General features: G+C 37.9%; 1 protein-coding gene across 1 annotated transcript in view; it reads left to right on the forward strand.

Moving 5' to 3' along the window:
- The first annotated feature begins 1,788 nt into the window (after nt 1-1,788).
- Nucleotides 1,789-12,137, forward strand: part of CNTNAP4 (contactin associated protein family member 4) — a 289,562-nt gene continuing 279,213 nt past the window's right edge. The window contains exon 1 of the mRNA XM_069549623.1: nt 1,789-2,038. Coding sequence (XP_069405724.1) covers nt 1,954-2,038 — 85 coding nt within the window. The 5' untranslated portion in view covers nt 1,789-1,953. The remainder of the gene's footprint in view (nt 2,039-12,137) is intronic.

The raw sequence follows: 12,137 nt of genomic DNA on the forward strand, positions 1-12,137 counted from the left end.
CCCTCAAAGATTTCTATAATAATTTAATTAGATAATAAGTGGCATATAATGTTCAACAATATTTAATCCCTTTGATAATTACTTAACAGAAATCATCCATTTCTATCTGCTTTGGCTTAACATGCTATGTTTGAAAATAACAAAACCAGGGATATTGGTCTAGAAATACAGAGTAAACACTTAAGCAACGACCTTTCTTTTCCACTGCTGTCTTTTTTTTTTTTTTAACAGACCTCAGGTTTTCCCTGGTACTGGCAGAGTTTAGGAGGGAGTTATACTCTTCTGTGAGGGGCAGCAAGTCCTCAAATGAGAGCAGTAAAACGGGGGTCAGAAAAACAAAATCCAGTCCTCGGTGCTTCTCTTGCTAACTCTAAGATCTCCTCAAATCATTTCAATTCTTGTTCTTGTTTTCTCATGTGCAAAATAGAAACATTAAAAATACCTGTTCTGCTTTGTTTGCAGGTAAGAGCTATCTCTTATGGTTATACTGGAGACGACTTCTCCCATTTCCCCTTTATTTCATTCATTTCATAGCAAGGTTGCTGTTGCTGAATGCTTCTGTTTCTTCTTATTTGTTATCACCAAAAAGTGCTTGAGAACCCCAGGATTCCCATTCTGTAGCACATTCTAAGTTAAATATCTTGACATTTATTTTAAAGAGATTATTTATCTTTCTATGACCCATGCAATACACTTACTATGTGGTATTAACTTCATTATTTAAATATTTTAATATTCTGTTCAAGAACCGGTAGTATCCGGGGATCAGCCATTAGAAGAATAATTTTTCTGTAGTTGGTGATCTTCTGAACTCAACTTTACTCCTCTGCCTTCTAGACAATTTGAAAACATCTTTATATTGTTTAGGAGGTTTGGTATAAGTGTGGTGTGTGTGTGTGTGTGTTTGTGGGGGGTTCCTTTTCTTCAGTATCTCGTCATTTTTATTTTGGGGCCTTTTGAGAATTGTTATTAAAGAATTTGATTGTAGCATGCCAGTGTGTATTCACAGCCTGATGCATTCATCAAAATAGATCTAGCCAAAGCATTCAGTTTGTGGATTTGTACTCCTGATGCACTAAAATAAGAAATGTTAATTTCTTGTAGACTATTACTAGATGATTTTAAATATGTGCCAAACAGGAATGTCTGTTTCCTTGTGAGGCAATTCCATAATAAAAATGCTGGCACCATAGCTGAAGAGAATTTTATATAAACAGAGGAAAAACAACAGCAAGTATTTTCCCCAAGGACAGTTTTAGCTACAATTTAGCAATGCTGCTTAGTTACTTCTGTCTCATTTTATGCTTTTGTTTTGAAACAAAGCGCAATTTTACCTGGATGCACTCCCGGATAATCAGGAATTAGCTCAGTACGTTGACTGGCTTTGCTGAAGGCGAGACCTTCGGAAAATCAGGAGGCTCCACCGCCTCGCCCCGCCCCCCACTGACATCTCCGGAGGGGAGAAAAGGGTTAAGGATTATTGAAGTATAGAAGAGACGGGGAGGGAGCCCCGAGGAGGCCCGGGAGCAGCAGGCCGCGCCTCCAGGTCCAGCTTTCATCAGCGGCGCAGCGCACAGTGGAGCTCCGGGGGCCGCTGCGAATTCGGAGGAGGGACGAGGCTGCCAATTTCTGGGACCACGGCTGCGAGGGGTGGGCGTGGCCTCGGCAGTGTGGATGCTTGTTAGAAAAGATGCTGGGCGCTTTTCAGTGAGCAGTCAGGGCTGTGGTGTGCGTGCGTGCGTGTGTGTGTGTGTGTGTCTGTGTGTGTGTGTGTGTGTGTGTGTGTCTGTGAGTGAGAGAGAGGGGTGCTGTTCAGAGGGAGAGAGAAGGAGGGAGACTGAGCGACCCAGAGGTGCTGAAGACCCAGACAGAGCTGGGCGGGGGACTGAGAACAGCACTGGAGCGGTCGGAGAGCCACTCAGGATCTTTTGGGGGAGCCCAGTAAACGTGAACATGGGGTCTGTCACCGGAGCGGTCCTCAAGACGCTACTTCTGCTGTCTGCTCCAAATTGGAACAGGGTTTTAGCTGGGAATTCCTGTAAGTATACATACATGATTTAAAACTTGCAGGGGGCCTCTCTGCAAAACTTTAATTCTGTTATTTTTTTTTTATGATTATTGTTTGCAACTCGGACTGCTGCAAAACATATTGCTATAAAGGAAGCATCATTTAAAAAATCTTGGGAATATGACTGGGTTTGCACATGTCATTCCTCTGGGTCTGGTCAGAATATGCCAAGTATCATCTCGTTGTTGGTTTTTTTTTTTTTTTTTTTGTCTGTGAACAGAATCTTATCCTCTGGTATTTGTGTATTCATTGAGAAAGCTCAAGTTCTAGTAAAGCATTAAATTAGCATCTGAACCAAGGAATAGCCAGTGAATGTTCCTTTCTTCATTTCTGCCCTTTTTTAGGTTTACTGAATTTAATTGGAATTATGTGTAGCAGGAAAACAACTAGCAGACTTTGCATGATGCTGCATTAGCTTAGATTTCTGAAGTTTGCGCTTTGGCAGACCAGTAGCTGGCTGCGCCTTTAAAATGATGCCAGGATAATAACTGAAAGGTGCTGCAGAATGCAGGGGCAGAATCGGGGAGGTGAACCTTGATACTCGGAGTTGCGTCCTCAGTGCCACCAGAATGAGACTCCAGCATTGCTGAGAGAGCACCTGAGCCCTGAATGTCACTTAAAGAAAATACACTCAGGTGATTTTTCAGAAGTACTATCCTTGAATTTGTAGCTTCATAAATTTGTGATTGAATATTCTGATTCTGAGTTAATGGTATGAGGGAGGATTTATTTAAGACCTCATTTCTAATGTAAGTATCATCTGAAATAATTTGGCAGAGATCTCTCCATCCAGTTTTTATTAGAGAGAAGAAAAGTTTAAAAGTTATATTTGGCCTAAAATCTCTAAATGGGAGAATTTCCCCCTTCTTGATGAATGATCAACAAGCTCAGCAAATATGACTTTTTCTTTCTTGTACTTCAGAGGAAAAGCTTATCTGCTGGTAAGGCCTTTTCAAGAGTTTGTGTCACTATTGTTCAACCAGCTTTAGGTTTGGGGACACAAATAAGCCAGTAACCAGACATTCGCTTGGGCACATCCCTTGAGTGCACTGAAGCACTCTGATGTGGGAAGAACATTGGAAATGACCTTACTGGCAAAAGTCAGATGCTCGTTACCACGGAATGGCCACTGTGCTTTCATGGTTCCAGTCACTATTAACTCATTTAATGGTGCGGTGCATCTATCACTCTGAAGGGAGAGGGCTTCGCTCGGGTGCTGTGCTGTGTCTCAGTCTCTGTTTTCATTTGTGAGTGTAAGAATGCCGTGAGTCAAAAAATTGTGCATGTTTTCACCTAGTCAAAATCTTGGGATGCTGTAAAAGTAGCATTTGCAATAAACAATAATAACACAGACCCACTTGCACACACACAGAGAAAGTTTTGTAGAAAAGGCATAATACATCGTCCAACTACTGAAGTTCAGTAAAAAAGGAAGCACTAGAGGTCACTCTTACAATGGAAAGCACATCATTTGAAGCGTCCCTCCCTTAAGAAAAGCAGAGCTGAAAGTCTGGCCTAGAGGCAGTCTTGTCTTTCCAATACATTGCCTGTTTGAGTTTATCATCAATTAATGGAACTGATCGGGCTACTTGTTTACATTTGTTTGCTTTCTTGAAGTCCAATAAAAGGCAGAATGACTTCCAGTAGCTTTCTTTGTAATGTATATTCTTCAGAGGAAAGATGAGCTGCCTAGAAGATCTGAGAAGAGTACAGTGTTTGTGGGTGCTTACCTCTGGTTGGGCTTATTTTTCAGGAAGTCGTTTAATGCTCTTTTACACATTGGATAAACTTAAAGAACCTATAGGTTCTTAAATTCTTAGGGACATTTAAATATTAAAGTTGGAATTCTTGGTTACCAATATATTTTCAGAGTTGACTGTTCTTGAAGTGTCATAAATACAGGTAAAATGACTTCAGATAATTAAAGGTGCACTTAGCAATTTCTTGTAACTATCACATTGATAATATAATTTGTTGCAAAAGATGTAAAAGAAAAATTCATTTCCCAATTTCATTTCACTCTTTAACATTTGATATTTTGGTGTGTGAAGGAAGCAAGGTCTACATGTTACCAAGTCATGGTGCTTCATAGGTTGTATCTTTTTTGGAGGAACAAGTCTATATGTTTGCCAGAAAGGTTGAAATTCAGTGTACGGACAAGTGACCATCAACCAGCATGCCAGCATGAGTATTTTTAAAGTATTATAACTCCAATAATTCTTTTGGACAAGACTTTTATATTAAAACATGAATCAATCTTGAACACCCATATTAAAGTCGGGGAGAACTGAATGGAAATAAAGAAAATTAAAGGTCAGTCTCTCAGGTGAATACAAAGACATGGAACAGCTGATTCGTCAGTAGGCAAGTCGGCTGTCCGTTGCATCGGCCCAAGACTGCCTAAGGCTGCCAGTGTGGACATTTGCACAGGATAACATCCCTGCACCAGGGACAGCTCAGGGATGAGGCAACTTTAATTTCAATGTTAGTTGATGCGATTAATCAACAGGGTGACTTTACAGTAGAAGGATTCTGTGAAAATGCTCACACAGATATTCACGTCCGTGTGTATGTATTTGTGTGTGTGAACATATGTTTATATAAAGAAGCAGAAACCACTGGGCCCACGTGCTTCCACATCTTTGGTGGCTTACTACTCCTCTTCTAACTAAAGATGAAATATGTTGAACCGACCACCTTCTTTGCCTGCTGGCACCGTACTTGATGTTTCAGAAGTGTTGAACCAGCCCCAGGTCTGTCCTCCTTGTTCTGGTCAAGGTGTTTGTGATTGTATTGAAGGGCTCCTTCCATGAAAGTTTAGAGACAGACTCTTCCAGAAGGGCTTGCGCTTTGATAAGTTGCACAGGCTGTTACTGGTTTCCTCACTTGCTACTAAGTAAGACATGTGCACTGAGAAGGGAGTCATCTATTTTTAAACTGCTCTCATGAACCCAGTTTTGTTCTGAGCACTAAGACCTTGTTAAGGGGGGGTTTGATGTGATGGAAGAACAGGTGTTAGTCTTGAGGCAAGTTAGGAGTTTTGCTTTTTACCCCTGCACATTATGTGATGGAAGCTCTGGCTTCAGACACACTGAGAGTTTTAATGCTTACCAAGCAGCTTCTGAATGACATAATTAGAGGTTAAGCTCTTGCTGTGTTCTTTCTTTTGTTGTTTGGAATAAAGGCTGTATCTGATATCTACCTGAAAGAAGCACTAATATGTTAGAATTAACAGGAGATGAAGATCATGACTTAAGTAGATGATCACTCTTGGGGGCTCTGGGATATCACCTAATTGCTACTGGTCAGAGTCTCAAATTGCTGAAATTCAGTCTGGTACTTTTTTCTAGAAACTTCTTTCTTTTCCTCCACCCAAATTCTTTTCCATAGCAAAAAATAACCAGAATACAGAAAGAGTAAAGTACTGATAAAATAGAATTATATGATGTAATACATAAATAGCTGGCCTCAGGATATAAAGGTGAGCCTGAACTTTGACTCACTTTTCTAACAGCAGTACTATATTTGTTTTCATCAATTTGGTGCATTCCCCCTCCCTGACTGTATGCATCTCAAATCATTTCTGAGTAGAGCAGCCTCCAGCTGTGGAGATAATACAGCTCGTAGCCAATAGGCGATCGAACACATGACTTCCATATGATACCTAGTGCTTACCCTAAGTATTTACAAAGCATTTTCATGTCTTCTAAAATCAATTTCAGAATCTATATCATATATAAACAATTCTTTATGGAAGCCAATGTCTGTATCAAGATTGAATTAATTTACCTTGAAAACAATAGGATTGTAAAATATCCCTTGTAAGATAATGTAATATTTAGTTCAGAGGTTGGTAAAATACAGCCCATGGGCCAAGTCTTGCCCACTGCCTATTTTGTGTCATATTCTGTGAATTAAGAGTGGGTTTTTACATTTTTAAATATTTGAAAAAAAATAACTGAAGGATTATTTGTGGCATGAGAGAATCATATTAAATTCAAATTTTAGTTGTTCATTCTTCTCATTAGTAGACCTGTATGGCAAAACTTTATACTTAATTATTCTTATATTTTAAATTTTATCAATAAAATCATTTTAAAATTGAATTCCCTCTTGTCATATAAGAACCTGCATAATATTATCTATTCTCTAGCTCTTTATAGAAAAAGTTCATTGACCTTTGATTTAAAGAATACAAAATACAGTATAATGATATGACCTGGATAGTGGATAAATTACATACTGCTATGATAAAATTAAAATTTAGTCTTAATTATTTAGCATACAAATACATTCCTGAAGAATTAAAGTGTGGACTGTAATGATACAATTGCCAGAATCTATAACAGAAAAGGGCTTCCTTGGTGGCTCAGACAGTAAAGAATGCGCCTGCAGTGCGGGAGACCTGGGTTTGATCACTGGGTTGGGAAGATCTCCTGGAGGAGGGCATGGCACTCCAGTATTCTTGCCTGGAGAACCCCATGGACAGAGGAACCTGGCGGGCTATAATCCATGAGGTACAGAGTTGGCACAACTGAGCAACTCAGCACACACATAACAGAAAAGGCCTTCATTAGCATCTTCTTGACATATGTCTTTTAAAATACTTTATCCTTCAGAAATCTTGTTATTTCCACAGGTATGAATTATTTATAACTATTTGCAAAGTTTCAGCAGTTTTGGCTGCTAAAGAGTCACTTTCAATCTCAAGTAATCCCATTAGTATAAGAAGCTCAATAAAGTGTATAAGTAATTACATCTTAGATATTTTGAATGAAAATTCTATTGTTATTTGATACTTTCATGAGTTTAAAATATTCCACTCAATAGTTATCAGGAACTTGCATTTGAAATCACTGATTGTATGAAGTAAATCATCTTAGGGGAAGTGTTCTTGTCCTTATGACTTTTACAGTAGCTTCCTAAAAATTCTGAAATTGGCAAACTTTCTATAATAAATTGAAAAGTAGAGTTTCATTTAAGCACTGCCCACTGAGAATTTATAATAATTAAGCAGGTGCCTTTCACCTACTCATACCAAGATAATTAATTTTTATAAGAATGCCTTATCTATTTGGAATTGTATTTAATTTTCCTTTCCAAATACTGATGAGTGGCCTCATTTTATTTACTTTATACTGTTTACTATGGTGTTTTTTAGAAGTTTGAGTTAAAAAATAATAGAGTATTATATTTTAAAAATTATTTTCCTTGAAATTTCATTGTAGCATTTTCCCCAAAATAAATGGCTATATGTTAATTTATTTTTCATAAAACTGTTTATAATGGTCCAGGGCTACTGAAGATTTCTGTCTTATCAAAAGACCAATTTCCAGATCATGTCAGCCTAGGACAGTCTCATAAAACTTCCTTAATGGGACTTACTCTGGACATTGACAAGAGTGATGAGTGGATTCATGACTCTTCATGGTAAATAGATAAAAAAGGATAATGACAGTCGTTTACAGGATTCTGAACTTTTTTACAATAGAATATCAGTCTTGCTTTGCAAACATCTCTTCTTCACAATTTGATACTACATTCAGAATCTGAATCCCTTTTACCTTAGATAAATCATATTAGGGCCTTAATGTTGTCAACTTATGAATCATATGACTGATTAGTCAGGTTACTTAAGAAGTCCTTCTCTGTCCTCTAAAAAAATCTTTTCCTTCCCTCCACTGTGACTTTTAAGTTTCCATAATGACCTCGCTCCTGAAAACAGTATGGAAAATAATAAGAATTTATCCAACATTGTTACTTAAATCTGAGATATGTGTATTCAGATTGGTAGTGAATGTTTCTGGTGAAATGTTAATATTAAAGAATGCAGATTTGGATTTGTTCAGCAGCCTGGTGTTTCCATTCTTGCTTTTAGCTTATTTATTTTTTCATTTTTATTAATTTAGAAATCTTGGCCTCAGTAACATTTCATATTTTTCTAGAATTATTGCAGTTTTTCAAGTTGACTAGTATGATAAGGAAGGGTGAAACTGTCATAGAATATGTGCTTAAAATAGGGGAGGTTTCATGGATTAACCATAATCATGAGGTGAACTGAGCTGTGTTCTTGGTGATGGAAGGGTGAATCCTCATAGAATATTTGGATCATTGTTTTAATGGGTATTTCAGTTGGGAACTTTCAGAAATACTCTTTAACAAACAGATCTTTAAAAGCATGTCTTGAATAGTAGCATCAAATGCTAAGGTCAGTTTGATTTTGGCCCCTTTAAAAAGAAGAATCTCAGAAAGAGAAATAAATGCCCCCAAATAAAATGCAAACAAAATGGAGCTTTAGAAGGATGAAAAGTCCTTAAACTCATCAAAAAGCCTCAATTAACTGAATATACTTAAATGAATAAATCATCCACAATATTAATATTATAATTTGAAGTCTTTGAGTTTTTTTTTTTGAAAGTTCAAAATTTCTTGGGAAATAATAGGTAGTTTACCTGTAAGGCTAAGATACAATAAGTGTATTTCTAAATAACCAAGATGTCATTGATATTGGATTATCTTTTGGAGGGAAACCGGTGTCTGAGATTTCAAATTTAGATTTCTTCAATGAGTTCTAAGGCTGCTGTTGTCTGGTTGTGTGCTTCAATTAGGCATGTATTACGTATCCATGTGTTTATTTATTTGACTTCTAGAACTATCATTCTCTGTTTACTATCTGAGAATTTATACCTTCCACGATGCTGATCACTCTGTGTTGGTAAAAACCATGATCAGATATACTATTGCACAAGTAGAGATATTTTTGCTTGCCAGTTGACTTTGAAAGGATAAAGTTTTTGCTAGAATGTCTTTTTGGGCATTCACATACATGGTACCAGGAGCTACAATTATTACTTAATGGTAAATAATTCACTTGCAAAATGCATTACAAATTGTCATTACTTCAGTTCTTCTGAGTTATGTTGGCATTTGGAAGAGGAAGAGTATGTGCTTCATTTTTTTTCTCCCAGTGCATTTTTGTCATGGTTCACGGAAAAGCGTATTCTGGTCATAAAATCGGAGAAATAGCATAACAGGAGGTAAAAATGAGCCTGTTTATGTTACAGTTAATGAGTCATTCCAATGTAATAATTGGAAAAGCGAGTGAAGCCTGAAAACATTTGACATTTTAAGTAGTTTAAAATTAGTAACTATAAAATTTTTTATGCCATAAGTATTTAATAGAGCAGTGAAGAAATTTACCTCTAAGATTTTTAAATCACAAAGGAAAAAAGGGTGTAATATGTATCAGTTGGCCTACAGCTCTAATTACTTTTTTTTATTAAGTACCTCTTATTACTTGGCAGTGCTCTAGATTAAGATGTTATATGCTTCTAAATTGTAAAAGACGTATTTGTTTCTGTAACCAATATTTTTTCTCCCTCACTGGCAATTATGGTACTTACAAATGAGGCCACAGGTTGGTATTAGTTTAGAAACAGCATGTGAATATATAAATTCAACTGCTTTCCTAAATTACATTTACTGTATAGTTTTAAGACAAACTACAACCTGTAATTTCATTTACTTCAGACTTAACTCTGAAGTTATAATGTATAGAGAGATATTTTTTGAATGTCCATTGAAGGGCATGGATAAACTCTCCTAGGAATTGGTTGCAGGCCTTGGGATTAGTAGGTTGGGTGACAATGAGCAGCCCACAGCGAAGAGCCCCACATCTTCCTGTTAATGTGAACCAGTTACCTTTGTGTTTCAGAACCCAAGGAGAGACTTTTGAGAAAATTTGGGAAAGTTCAACTTATTTCTGGACTGTCTAATAGCTTTGTTCTAAAAGATCGAATATGTATTTTTAATTTTTAAAATAATTTTATCTATTTGTTTATTCTCCTGGCTGTGGTGGGTCTTGGTTGCTACCTGGGATTCTTCTCTAGTTGCAGCCACTGCCTAGCTGTGGTGTGCAGGCTCCTCACCGCGGTGGCGTCTCTCGTTGCGGAGGGTGGGCTCTAGAGCACAGCCTCAGTAGCTGTGGTGCGCAGGCTTAGTTGCTCCCTGGCGTGTGGGTTCTTCCCGGACCAGGGATCATATCTGTGTCCCCTGCATTGGCGAGTGGATTCTTTACCACCGAGCCACTGGAGAAGCCCTGATTATGTATTTCGATCTTGAAGACTAGTGTTTGGTTTTGAAAGGTAGTGACATGTGTTTGTCTTTTAAGATTTGTTCGTCAGTAGATACACAGAAGGAAGGGACTAAGTGCAAAATGGTCTGTGAGAGAAATGAATTGCTGAGATGAAACTGTGTGTGTGTGTGTGTGTGTGTGCACGTGAGTGCGCACTGATGTTGGAGGACATTGTGGGTGGGGATTGGGAAATAGGCCATGTTGACAGAGAAATGGAAAATACTCCCCTAGGTGGCACGTTTTCAATTAAGTATTGTTGGGATATATAATAAGATTTTTATTTTATTGCTGCCACACAGAATAGTCTCCCGTATAGTTTAAAAACAGTATGTGGGATTAAAAAAATAGCAGGAGGTCTTTTTGCATCTGATTTAAACTTATCCCAAGCAGAGGGATCTTCTGTGACCCCAAAGTGCTTTATTTTCTAGGAAATGCCATGAAGACCTTACGATCGCCAATACTTAACTTCCAGTCAGTCTCAGGGTGCTAGTCTTTATGAATATGGCAACGAAGGGAGAAAATGGCAGGAGAGATTTTGACTTAAAAATCACTAGGTAAATGGAAACAGAATATAACTCTGAAAGACAACGTGGTAAAGGGACAGGGCATTCTAAACAAACTTTGCGTTTTTCACATCATTCACTTTTATCTCTCAATTTTGGCTGGCTTTAAACAAAAAGAATCTATCTCCAAGGCAGAAAGCTGCATGAATGCTTAGTGATCCTCGTAATTAAGGATTTATAATACATATTTACATTTGCCATGTTTTAGATGTTTAGGACTTAATTAAAAGAGCATTGCTAAAATAAAAGCAATTCTATCTAAAGTGGTGTTGAGGGAATTTTCGTCAAGGTTATAAAGCTGCTCAATTAGGCTCTTTTGTTTCATTCTGTGTATGATGTTTGAACTGTTGTACTTTAAACATGGAGCCTGTATTATAATCCTCTTAAGAAAACATCGTGCGCCTCTAAAATGTCATAATACAGCTTCTTAAGTATCATAAGATGTATGTGTGCTAAGTCGCTTCAGTCGTGTTCAACTCTTCGCAACCCTTTGGACGGTAGCCCTCCACATTCCTCTATCCATGGGATTTTCTAAGCTAGAATACTAGAGTGGGTTTCCATGTCCTCCTCCAGGGGCTTTTCCTGACCCAGAGGTCAAACCCACATCTTTTGTTTCCTTCACTGGCAGGCCTGTTCTTTACCAAGAGCGCTGCCGTGTAGTCCTTCTTAAAACACACAAAAAGAGAGAAAGTTTGGAGAAAGCCCTAAGATAGATTGAAGAAAGCAAAGAGCAAACACTTTAGATAACTTCTGTTTTCTTAACTTCATAGCAACCTATAGGATCAAATCACAAAGTGGAATGTGATAAAATAAAATGGTTCATAGTCAAATGTCCACTAGAGAAATGGAAAAAGGAAGCTACCAAAAATATGATGTAAAATTTCGGGTACTAAGAATAAAGTTACGATTGCAATAATTTGCTATGCTTGGTGCATAAAACTGAGATATCTGCTGGTGTGGCCTTGTAAACGATCATGTTCATGTCTTAGAAACCTTTCCTTCTCTTTCTGTCTCTCTCTCCCTTGCTTTATGTATACATATGTGTGTGTGTGCTGCTGCTGCTGCTAAGTTGCTTCAGTCGTGTCCGACTCTGTGCAACCCCAGAGACGGCAGCCCACCAGGTTCCCCCGTCCCTGGGATTCTCTAGGCAAGGACCCTGGAGTGGGTTGCCATTTCCTTCTCCAGTGAATGAAAATGAAAAGTGAAAGTGAAGTCACTCAGTCATGCCCGACTTTTAACGACCCCATGGTGTGTGTGTATGTATATATAAATTGCAACATTAAATAGATCAGCATGAAAAGAGTATATGCAGTATCATTAATCACTGAGACCGTCTCTAGAGACGATGCCAGCAGGGCCCGCTTGTTCTGAG

This window comes from Ovis canadensis, chromosome 14, assembly GCF_042477335.2.
Source record: "Ovis canadensis isolate MfBH-ARS-UI-01 breed Bighorn chromosome 14, ARS-UI_OviCan_v2, whole genome shotgun sequence".
Classification (NCBI taxonomy): Eukaryota; Metazoa; Chordata; class Mammalia; order Artiodactyla; family Bovidae; genus Ovis; species Ovis canadensis.